This window comes from Fundulus heteroclitus, chromosome 3, assembly GCF_011125445.2.
Source record: "Fundulus heteroclitus isolate FHET01 chromosome 3, MU-UCD_Fhet_4.1, whole genome shotgun sequence".
Lineage (NCBI taxonomy): Eukaryota > Metazoa > Chordata > Actinopteri > Cyprinodontiformes > Fundulidae > Fundulus > Fundulus heteroclitus.
Genome location: NC_046363.1, coordinates 42,316,312 through 42,328,790, shown reverse-complemented (window position 1 = coordinate 42,328,790; position 12,479 = coordinate 42,316,312). Strand labels below are relative to the sequence as shown.

The 12,479-nt window shown below is 40.1% G+C and overlaps 1 protein-coding gene and 1 non-coding gene across 2 annotated transcripts; both read right to left on the bottom strand.

Annotated features, from left to right (window-relative positions):
• Window positions 1–1,171: 1,171 nt before the first annotated feature.
• trnas-aga lies at window positions 1,172–1,253 on the bottom strand. Its single transcript has one exon. It is a non-coding gene; the product is annotated as a tRNA-Ser (tRNA).
• A 4,275-nt stretch (window positions 1,254–5,528) lies between these two features.
• On the bottom strand, window positions 5,529–9,559 carry LOC105920451 (CD83 antigen). The gene is made up of 6 exons (XM_012856051.3): window positions 9,554–9,559; window positions 9,371–9,452; window positions 9,132–9,265; window positions 7,989–8,217; window positions 7,538–7,704; window positions 5,529–7,448 (listed from the first exon to the last, which is right to left on the bottom strand). Exons 1-6 carry the CDS (start codon window positions 9,557–9,559, stop codon window positions 7,296–7,298), a joined length of 771 nt encoding a protein of 256 aa, XP_012711505.2. The 3' UTR covers window positions 5,529–7,295.
• Window positions 9,560–12,479: the final 2,920 nt, after the last annotated feature.

The window sequence follows — 12,479 nt, the reverse complement described above, 5'->3', positions numbered from 1 at the left end:
GGAGCTTATAAGGGTTTCTTTGGTGATTTAAGGCGTCCAGTCAAAGGTCTCTCCTGGTGGCGTGCCGCATAAACAACCCGCTGCTCGTCCCCGTCATCCAGCCTCTGCCAGAGCTCTGTGACGCGGTCTGCTTGTAGGTTGGTGAGACGGAGGGAGGTCCTCAGCAAGCCTGTCCACCTGCTGGTATCCTGGCACGTTCTGCTCATCAACAGCCTGTGAATATTATTATGCACAAAAAAGAAAACAACTATTTAAAACCTTAAAAACAACCAAACTGATGTTTTAGATTTAATAAAATGTGTGAAAATGCAGGATTTACACAACAGTAGCAAATAGCTGTAACTGACCATAGTTTCATCTGAGGTATCTCCAGCCTCAGGAGGATGGAGGCCAGCGTATTGAATTCTGTAATACAAAATGTGTCCTATGTTCCAGCAGCATCTTTATATTCTTATCTATAATGTGCTCAAGTTTACTGCTTTTTTTACTCCCCTTGTCATGTTATTTTGTATGCTTTGTGTCCAGTTACATATGTGTGTGTACTTCTGAAAAAAATAAATAAACATGCAGTAACAAAATTGACTTTTTTCACTAAAAGCTGGTTTTATTGTGATGCAGCATGAGAGTTTTCAGTGGGATTGCAGATGCAGCCTTTTCCTTTGGCCTGGTATTACTGATGTCATGCTTGTGGGGGACCTAATCAGACCACATCTGAGCTGGTTATGCATTTTCTGGTCTCTGTAATCAGTGAAAATGATGTTTTATGATAATCAGCTCCCTGCAGTTGTCCCAGAACAGCAGACGTTTAACTTCTCGGCTGCTCTCTTGGCCAGGAAATCTTTAAAAGATGTTTTTGTTGTTATGGACAATTTGAGTTTGTTGCAAACTGTCTTTTAAAGAAGAGACGACATATACATAGGTTTTATTTTCAGACTGCTGGAAAAATGTCCAAAATATGTCAGGCGGCAGCAATCTTCAAAAACAAACGACCAGTGTTCTTTGCTCACTGCTGGTTTAATTTTGAAAATTAAACAGGAAGCACTATTGTCACTCTGCTTTTACGGAGTGCAACATTTAACTTCTGCTGCTATGACAAACGCAAAAGGACAGGCGAGAATGACATTAAGAATAAATAATATATGTATATGTATTTTGCAAAACTATAAAGATTCGTTGTCGGCAGGATTCGAACCTGCGCGGGGAGACCCCAATGGATTTCTAGTCCATCGCCTTAACCACTCGGCCACGACAACTGGATACCATAAACACCACAGTGATCACTTTTAAAAACAGTAGATCAGATCAGTTTAAGATTTGATTTTTAATTGAATTTAATTAGTAAATACTGAGATATTCCTTTCTAAGCTTTATTCCTTTACTCTTTTAAACAGAAGAGGAAGCTGTTGCCAAACCATCCGCCGGGCCACGAGGTGAGCCTGCTGTCTCTCAAACCCATGACGCATCCACCAATCACGTGACTGCGGTCAGGCCAGCCGCCACTTTGAAAACGGCAGTTGAACCAAGCCCACACGTGGTTCTGTAGGTCACGCATACACTAAGCATTACGGTAATAACGGCTGAGACTACGTCTTGTTTCAAGATCTTAATCTGTCGTCTGTAAGTGAAAGTATTCACTTGCAAAAAACAAATTGTTTTAGTATCCCTGCGCAAATTCTCAGTTATCTGAGTAATCGCAACAGCAAACCTGTTTAAGACAGTTTTCTATTGTTTTAGTAGTTATTTCAGCCTAAGAGGTGACTCTGACCAAAATATATATTTCCATATTCACCAGCTGACCTGAGTAATACAAATATATTACATAAAGCTGTAAGAAATTATATCAACTAACTGTATACGTGTAAAAAAAATAAAAATAAATAAATAAATAATAAAATAGGTTGATACACGGCAAACAGATTGCTTTTATTTTGAAAAGTAGTCTCAGGTTATTACTACCGTAATGCATGGTGCTCGCACGACCTGCAAAACCAAGTGAGGGCTGGCTTGACTGTGGAAACACGCCACGGTCATCCCAACTTTTGACGCTTTTAATCAAGCAAGAAAACCTTTACAACACCTGAATCCTCTATGTGCCATTAACAGTTAAATAATAGTATTTTATTTCTTTTTGAAATCCCTTTAAGTATTTTATTAACGACGGAGCACCGTTTGGGCTGTTGAAAAGTGCTGTTTAAATAAATAAACTGAGGTAAACTCGGCATTGCGCCTGAGAACTTGAAGCCCTGTATATGAAGGGGGGGGGGGGGGGGGGTTACAGGTTTTTTTCGCTTGAAAATCAATATTTCTACAGTATATGGTCTGTAGATTCATTAAGTAACATGTTTACGCATCGATTTTTATATATATTTAAGTGAAAGCAGACATCTAGTTCATCATTGTTAACCGTGTTACCAACAGAAGCGTGTTAACCGGGCTCTGCTAATGCTAACACGATGCTAAGCACAGATATCACACTACGAAACACTCAGTGACGAAATTATTCGTTCAAAATCATAGAGCGGACAATAGAGAGTAATGTGACATTTCTGTTCAGTGGTTTATTTTTTTAAGACGATGGATGGTAAATGATTTACCTTACCGTCCCAAACTTCGTCCGTTTACCCGCGTTTGCTGCTTCTTCTGCACTTTCTGGAGGTAAAGTTTGTTAATGCACTCCCTGCTTGCACACTACTGCAACCTGCTGTTCTGGAGTTGTACACGTCACTTGACATCTCAGCATTCTGTCAGTATAACTGAATTTAGTAAATGTTAACTGACGATTCCACATCATGTTAAAATAACATTCCTTAATGATGTTCAACCACAAAACATGACTATATATAGTAAAAACCAACACTTCACACTTTGATTAATCTGGCTTTTTTGAGTGTAGGCTGCTAATGGTTATAAATGTTTTCCTTTTCCAATGAAACCTTTTTAAAACAACATGGCGTAAACGTTAGAGTGGTAAACACTCAGAAGAAAAGCAATGAAACGTTGTTTCGGTAAAAATATCACTTTTACTAATGTCATGCAAACTCCTTCTTTTCGACTGATCTAAACCATCTTCACACACTGGCTCCATACAAAAACGTCTAATTATAGCTCCTAGCTCCTGTTCCTTGACCTTTCATCTCAATGGAGTCAACAGACTCCATTGTAGGGAGGAAAGGAGCTTTCCGAAAAAGAAGTTGAAACATAAAAAAACGCAAGTTAGACAAATGTAGAGAGCGGCTGCAGCTCTCCATCACACAAACCAGAACATGTGAAGACCCGTAAACACATACAGACCTTTTAGCTACTGTAACCGGTTCAATTCGGGTCTATTTCTCTCACTCTGCTGAGTTCTCCTACTACTCTCCAATCTGCATTGTTTGTTGTTATTTCAGCTTTTAACTTTTTGTTCTCTCTCATTTTTCTCTTCATAGAAGGTACACCTGGTCTGGCGTTTCTGTTAGTTATGACATCATCAGGGGAGGCAGATCATCCTCTATTCCCATCTAACATAGAAAGTACTCCTGGGTCAATGTGAGCTTCTGAGCTTTCTGTGTCTCTGCTCTGTCTTCTCTAAGCCCCAGTGGGTGGAGGCAGATGAGTGTTCACACTGAGCCTGGTTCTGGTTCTGCTGGAGGTTCTGCTCCCTGTTAAAGGGGAGTTTTCCTCTCCACTGTCGCTTCATGCATGCTCAGTATGAGGGATTGCTGCAAAGCCATCAACAATGCAGACGACTGTCCACTGTGGCTCTACGCTCTTTCAGGAGGAGTGAATGCTGCTTGGAGAGACTTGATGCAACCTGCTGGGTTTCCTTAGAGAGGAAACTTTCTCACCAACCTGGAGGATCTGATGGAGTCTGACTTTGGAAAGAGACTTGAGATGACATGTTTCATGAATTGGCGCTATATAAGTAAAGTTGAATTGAATTGCTTGTTATTGACTTCTTATACAGAGTTGACAGAGGCCTACTGGCGGTGATTTTGTAAATTTTATGAAGGTATTATTTTTAACAGAAAATACTGTGTACATGTTCTATGCAAACTAAACGATGTGGATTTGCCATAGACGTGTAGCTGTACATGTTGGTCATGTTTGGAGCCCGAGAAGCAATCAGTCTGTCAAAGTAAAATCCCCTAGAGGTCCTGGTTTGATAGCAACAGAAATCATCAGAACCAACAGTAATGATTAAACATAAATAAACAATATAATAATAACCTTGTAAGAATACTTTGATCTTAGATCTAATAAGGAACTTTACTTACTTTCGTTTTTTTTCTTTTTTTCTAAACCATTTATAGGGCTGGGCAATATATTGAGATTTTAACAATATCAATATTTTTAAAAAGCAATATAAGATGAGACTATATTGTTTATATCAAGATGGTTTATATTGCATTGGAATTATAATTTGAATCGTCCTGTTACAGAAAAGTGCTTTATAAATAAATTCGCCTTACTTTTATGTATTCCAGAGGGTTATTTTCCAGCTCATATTTATCTACAGCTGTTTGTTAAAAAATGTGCCTGTGAGACATTTGAGATGGAGCTTTGATTTGGAGATGCCTTTTTATAATTACTTTATAATCAGAATTTAAATTACAGAACTTATTTATGACGTTTGCGTTGTATGAAGGGATTATCTATTCTAGTAAATCCAAAAGAAGGTAAAAAATAAATAAATAAATAACTGGACTTTTGCTCCAGTCATTTTATTTTTTAACCTTTTTTGATTTGATCATGACCTGGATGACTGAGAATCTTCACCGACGTTATCTGTTAAAGTGAGCTGCATCATGATTTTTCCAGGAAATTTAAATCCTTTTTTATACCGGCGTCATTGTGGATTCTTACAAATCATAATCAACGGATGTTAGCATAACATGCTGTAGAAACCATTTCTGTAGATCTTACAGTATCTTTATCCAAACACTGGCAAGTGTAAAGATTTGATTTTAACCCACAACCTGTAGTTTTTCTATCTTGAAAATGAAAAATATGCTGGTGTTGATGCTACTGCAGCTTTAGCCGTCACGGCGTGTCAGCTCACTTCCTTTTTCCACTTCTGGTTTCGTGACGTAACAAACGCAGAGACAGAGAGAGCTCATGACGGACTTTCCACTTTACGTACTGGTTGGTAGGTTCCTCTTCTGCTGCTTTCCTTTTTTATTTCCAAATGATGTATAACAGGAGTTATTCATGTTTATAACAAATCTTTATTATTATTTCTAAGCAAACACGTGAGGTTACACCAGGTCATTCCTTTTAGAAATGTCAAAGTCGTGAAAAAACCCAGGACTAAGAGATCAGCAGCTGAAACTTTCCCCAGAGCTAAATTTACTCACCCGGTGGGTGTTCTGATATATAAACATCTTTCAGTTCTTCATTTCAAAGGTTAAGGGGTTTGTTTCTCCCACACAAACAGTTTCATGCTTTTCCCTTTTGTCCAAACGCAACCCTTACACCCATGAGAAAAATGTGTGACAACCAACTTTGATGTTATACATATAAACGTCGAGAAGCATCAGACCCTGAAACTCAGATCAGATCCGTTTTAATAAATAACATTTCTTTCACCCACGCATACAATATGAGAACATTAAACAAGAACTCCGCTCACTAATAGCTGGATTCTGGAGCAGATCAGTAGCAGCTTTTGTCTAAATCAAGGGTGTCCAAACTTTTCATCACGAGGGCCAAAACTGTTAAGTCAAAAGTACTGGAGGCCCAAAACTGTACATTGAAAACCAAGTAAAATTATCCAAACAGTATATTGTGATTTAAAATATTTTTTTGACCTGCTTTACAAAACATGGGCCTGCAATATTTTAATTGAACAAATCAGTCAAGTTTTTGTTAGAAAGGGAAGTGTGAATCATTGTAGACCCAAAACTTAAAAAGGGTTTTGCATGTTTGCCTCATTAACAGATGGTCAGACAGTTTGCAAATTCTTTTGGGCTCGACTGAATTATTTTTATTTTTTGTCTATTTTCAGCAATCAAAACAAGATTTGGGTCAGTTTTTGAAAAACACTTCCTGTATTAAGCAAATTTTTATAAATATTTAAATGCAGATGTTGGTGCACCAAAGTCTGCGTTTGAGTAAAAGTAATTGGATAGATGTGGTCTTATTTACTATGAAATTAAAGCGAATGTAAAAAAAAATTTGGTTATTATACGCTTTATGTTCTACGTGACATTTTCAATTGTGAGATTTTAATTGTCAGTGATAATTTGGCCCTAATTAAAAGGGGAAAAAATCAGTCCAAGGGCCCAAATGGCCCCTGGGCCGCACTTTGGACACCCCTGGTCTAAATAGTCACATCAACTGGTTCATTAGATAAACCAACTCAGTGGGCAGTTTTTACTTGTTAGTTAGTGTTTCTGCTCATTTTTTATGTTTGACATAAATTATTTGTTTTAATTATCTCAGAATGAAACAAATAAAGACTTTATGGAGTCACCTCTCCTCCAAATCATACCTCCTTTCATTTTTATCTTTTTTGCATACACTGCAGCATATCAGCTTTTTTTTTTAACCTATTGCTGAGTATTTTATCTCTATATTTTATCACCATTATCTCTGAGTTATAGAGATAATGGTGATAAAATATGCTTCAATACCATAAATTATGATTTAGATATTTAGTTGAATATTATATATTACACATTATTCTCTATTTTGCTTTAGTATAGCTGCCCATTGAAATATGAAAGATTATTGTCTCTGATCAAATCAGAATTACTCCTGGTGACTTTCTGTTGGTAGGTAATATTACCTCACTCGCTTACAAGTTCAATTTTAAAATATTGCTATTAACTGTCAGCCATTGAAGCGGGTATGAACGTGTGGGGATAGACTGATGGACGGCTGGCATTTTGTAGCAAAAAAAAAAAAAAAAAAAAAGTCAGGTATTAAAATGACTAAATATACAAAAGGTATGAAATAGGTTAGGGCGAACATAAAAAGCACCTCTTTTGTAAAATAAAAAACATAAAAATCACAGCATCTGGATCGTTATCAGTCCTGTTCATGGAGACTATATCCATCCTTAAATGGAGCAGCTTATTTGCATTGTTCACGATTTTGCCAGGAAGCGTCCAAGCAATCAGATCCTGCTAACCAGCTCGCTGTTCTGGGCCGGAAGCAGACCAAGCAACTCGCATGATCAAAGGATCGACCCGCATGCTGGACCCCGCCTCAGACAACGCCGCTTCCTCTTCGCTTGTGCCTGCAGCGCCCTGGCGGTCTGCTGTGGGTGGTGGGGGGGGGGACTTTTCTGCATCTGTCTCCACAGACCATCTTCAGACACAGATGTGCTTCAGGGTGGATGTTTTGGGACCCAAGGTGTAAATCAGCATTAAGTCCTTTTTGTCAAGCGGTTTCAGCGGCGCGTCCAGCAAGATCTCTTTCTTGGGCGTCTGAAGTCGGTCTTTTATTGTGTTCTTCAAACATCTCTAATGAGAAGGAGAGAAAGTTTCGTTAGATCAGGACCAAACGAGGAAAGTAACATTAAGCGATGTAAAAGTCAGAGCAGCCCACTTACGTAGCTCATGAAGGATATGATGAGCGCCAGCAGCAGCAGCACCGAGGCAGAAATGACCATAACCGTGTCCGCCAGCAGAGGCGTCTCAGGTCTGACGGGAGAATCTGTGGAGCCAACAGGAGGATCTGCTGGACCTGCAGGAGGATCTGCTGGACCTGCAGGACAATCTGGATGGAAACAGAGAGAACCGCTTAGAACTTCAAACATGTACGCACAATCATTAAATTACTCAAAATGGTGGAGATTAATCTGAATTTCAGGGCCAGAATTACCACGGCTTTACCAGGGGGCCATGTTATTAACTACGTTAAACTCTGTACATAGTTGTAAATTTACCGATTTAAAGGGGGGATGATTGAAATGTGAATCCCAGATACCTCCAGGAGTTTGGAAAGTTTGGAAAAAGCAGTGCAAAGATTCTGTAGGAGCCCTGATTTAGGGAAACCTTTACCTGTCAGAGTGAGCAGAACTTTGCCCTCCTGGTTCTGCTGCCCCACAGGTGCAGCCAGGTAGCACAGGTACACTCCACTGTCGCTGCACGTCACGTTGGACAGGAAGAGGTCATGGGATTCACCCTGCAGCTCCACCTCCCTGGTGACGTCCTTGTACAAAGTGGCGTTGCCGTTGGGGAGTCTTCTGCCGAGGAGGCCGCGGCGCTGAAGAGATGGGTAGCTGTCAAGCTGCAAAGGCACAGCGACACCAGTTAGATGTGTTTGCATTTTTCTTCTGATCACCCAAATGTCCACGTTACCCATTTTTTAAGCCCCCACTGCACAATATGTGGTTGTATGCAGGTAAAAAGGCCAGCAAATAAATACATGACCAAAGAAGACTCCTCAGAGAGAAGGTCTGGAGGAATATTGTTTGAATAAGCAAAGTAAAAATAAAAAAAAATATCAGGGGTTGTTTAAAACTATTTCACAGAAGAATTAAAAGGCACTAAAATGAAATCTAGGGAGAAAATAATAACTCTTATTTTCTTTACTAAACACAGAAGTTTGAGGTTGAATAAAACAAATTTGACAACAAGCTTATTACATGTTTGATTAATCCTTTACGAGATTTAAAAAAAAAAAAAGTAAAATTATTGTCTGCTGTGATCATTAAAATGTTCTTTAATCATCTTTAGGGGGAATTAAGAAAACACATTTAGAATCATGGAAATATCTGGATGAATATGTCAAACAATCTGTGAAACTCAAAATTCTCAGTCAAGCGTTCAGTTTTGATAGTGAGAATTTAAAAACATAAAGCATTTACTAAAATGTCTGCCAAATTATGGACTAAAAGAAGAATTATTGTCTCTATAACACTAAACTCTGTACAGTTGGGGGTTTATTACAAAGACTTTCAGCCTTTCTGCACATGGATCCTCTGCAATAACCAGGTTACCACTGATAAAGTCTTGTTCTTTGACCCTGACTCCGTAGAAACACACTAACAGACGGCAATAATCCAGCAATTATCTCTAACCCTTGTAGCTTCAGCTCCTCTGTGGAACCAATCAGAAAGCGCTGCCAACATGAGGCATTTAGGGGAAACCAAAGCGAAAGTAGCCGAAGCGTTAGGAAATGACAGGGAAGGTTAGGTTTACCTTGTACCACCTGACGGCCAGGTACTGCAGCCCGGGTCTGCGTGTGGCGGTGCAGCCCAGCGTAGCGTCCTGCGCCGAGGCGGAGGAAACCTCCACCATGCCTGCGTCCAGAGCTGCGCTCCACGCCGAGCAAACTGGTGAGGGAACGGAGTGGCAAAGTCAGTTACGCACACGATCCACGGCGGATATATACACGAACACAGACGTCTGAGGGGGGGATAATTATTACAAAGACTTACTGAGAGGCAGCAGGAGAGCCAGACGCAGCAGATATTGGGTGCCACATGTTAATGAGTTGGTTGCCGAGAGGCGCAGAACGTCCTAAAAACGGTGAACAGAAGAGAAACTCAGACTGACTTCCAGCCGTTGATGAGGCTTGATTTAAACCTGCTCGTTTTCGACGTAGAGGGGGCGGGGCCAACCTGCATCCTGAATATCACTTCTTCTTTTTTACGTTTCTGATGTAATGGGTTTTCTTTGATTACGAGTTTTGTACGTGCCCAAATCAGGGAAACCCAAAGAAGAAACAGAAAATGTAATTTTACTCCTCATCATGGAAGGAACGATAAGGAGAGGCAGATAAGGGTGATAATCCGATTACCTTTATGTAGTAATGCAGGGTAATAAATGATAAATGCAACCGTTCTGCTGCATATCGCCTTCTGGATGCTCAGCGTGGAATTTACGCATGTTTTTATTTATTTAGGGAACATTACGAGCTCCTGCTTTGTGCATTCGCCACGCGCAAGGTGTTATATTAATTATATATTTTTAGTTTTATTCATCATTTTGATCGTGATTTGGGAACGATCTTTTCCCGAACGTGCGCCAGTTAACTCCGCCTTTCACAAAGGTTCCGGCATTTCCGCAGGTGTGAAAAAGAAAATTATTGCGCACAGAGCGGAACGGCCGGCTGGCACAATATCAGCTTACGCCTTGATTTCACTTTTGATTAAACGATGTTCTGCGGAGGCATCACGGGACCAATAATCGTTCTAAGTGAGTATTAAAACGCAGATATGATCAGATTGTCTTATTTAGAACATTTATATTTAATCGTGTTTAATTTACACGACCACGTGTGGTTGCGTGGGGCGAGTGGGCGGTGTAGAAAATAGATAAACGGGATGGAAAGGTAATTAATCGGTCAGAACCTGGACACCAAGGCTGTTCAGGATATTTATTTAAAAAATGTTTAGTCTCATTATATTGATATTTATATCATTAATGATAATAACAAGCAGGCTGAAAGTGAAAGTGGGCTATGCAGGGATTCCCCGTGGTTTCCAAGCTGTAATGAAAGGTGTGTGGGAAACCCCCCCAGTGACCCAACTGTTTTGGTTCCTGCCACACGTGGTTAGCCTGAAAAACTTCCCGGGAACTTTGAAGTATCCCAAGTTTCGATAATGCCAATAAAAACAAAGCAAAATACGTTTTTTTCTTGATTTTGATCAATTCCAGGGTTACTGCTAAACCTAGTATGATCAGATTGAGGAGAGTTGCTACTCCGTGCCGCTCTCTCTAACATGTCTTAAAAATAAACCACATCTACTCATGTTTTGATAAGAAAAAAAAATAAAATCTTCACTTAAGTACATTTGTGCTCAGTTTAATACCAGTCGGACCCAACGATGAACCAGATTATTCCCTGTTTTGGGGAGAAATATTTCCATATAATGGTCATGTAGTCAGTGGGCAGAGGCAGGTTACACCATGGGCAGGCTGGCCAAATGCAACACAGAAACAAATGGCACAAAAACGTGCATTCAGTGACCAATCAACCCAACATGAATGTCTTTAGACAACAGGAAGTCAGAGTACCTGGAGAAAACACATGCGTCCACTGGGAGAGCTTGCAAACCTCATACAGAAAGATCCAGGATTTGAACCAAGGACCTTTTTGCTACAAGGGAACAGTCCAGACCCAGATCTAACTCTTCGCTGTCTCAGCTGCCAAAGTGCACAAAAAATGACGGCCGGAGTTTAACATTTACAACCTGGTGTCTTTGTTTTCCTCAGCTGTGGTTGGGCTGGTGAGCAGCAGCTCAGCCGTACAGGAGAGAAGAACGTTTTCCTGCTGCAACAACACCGTGAGCCACTTCCATGGCCTATCATGTGACGACTTCTGGATCGCCAATAGAACGGTGAAGATTTCCCTGATTCCCCCCCCCCCCCCCCCCCCCCCCCCCCCCCCCCCCCCCCAATGTTGCTTAGATTAAGGCAGGTTTTTTTTTTAAACGGCATGTTTTATCTTTGATTTGCCTCATCGCACTCCTATTTGACAATTTAAAGGTATACTATGCAACTGGGGTTGATTTTCCAGCGAGGCTCCCCCCAGAGGGCGAAAGTAAAAGTGCACTGTCGTAAAGATGCTCAGCTGTTCTGGTTTCTCCGTCAAGCCAGGCGCGGTTGTTTTGAGCTTAGCAGACAGGCGAACGCAACGAAAAGTAAAAAAAAACGGCAGTACAAACAATGACTAACAAGGTGAAAGTATGAACATCAAGCTTCCCGCAGCGCTATCTTGGCGAGGCGGCCGCCTCCCCAAACTCGCGCTACCGCCTCGCCAACATTCAAAAAAATAAAAATAAATAAATAATAATAATAAAAACTCGATATGCTTGCATGTTTATTTGACGTTAACACGCGGTTCTTTGTTGCTTTCGTGCATATAGTGAATAGCAGGGCAAAAACACATGGAGTTCTCGCCGTAAAGCAAGACCGACTCTCGCGGTCTTGCACGAGACTTCTGAGCCTGTGGGTGCGGGCCGAGAGCTCCTGCAATTGCAAGTACGGTATTTCCCCCACAGACCACCAGGGCGGCCGAGAAAACCTTTGTTCGACCTGAAATGACTCATTTAATCATCCAAAATGGTATGGAACACATTAATTAACTGAAAAATGTTGCATAGTATGCCTTTAACTGATTGAATGCACACTCCATCAAGAATTGGAGGAAATGAGCGCATGAACTTCTTTAACCATCAAACAATTATTATTATGAAGAGAAGATAAACTTTATCTTCCCCATAGAGGGAAATTAATTAGTTTCAGCAGCCCATCATTTTACTGATAAATAAATCATAGGTAAAATTTTGGATAATGGTGAATGAAAAATGGAGAAATTTATAAACAATATATAAAAGAGTTGAGAAAGTATTTTCTGTTTTGGATGATAATGTCAGAAGTGTAAATGGTGATCTAGAAGTTTGACTGCTGCAGCGCTTCTCATTTTCCAGGAACCTACATCGCGTAGTTTAATGATATTTTTTAAATTAATTAAATACATTTGATAATTAGGCACTGCTATCCTAAATATTTAATATTTTGTTCTCAAACATCAAGAATTTC

Excerpts from the sequence above, each read along its gene's own strand:
- LOC105920451 (XM_012856051.3), bottom strand. Across the intron at positions 8,218-9,131 it reads TGGCCGTCAGGTGGTACAAG|CTTGACAGCTACCCATCTCT; the intron begins GTAAACCTAACC and ends GTGCCTTTGCAG. Across the intron at positions 7,449-7,537 it reads TCATATCCTTCATGAGCTAC|AGATGTTTGAAGAACACAAT; the intron begins GTAAGTGGGCTG and ends CCTTCTCATTAG.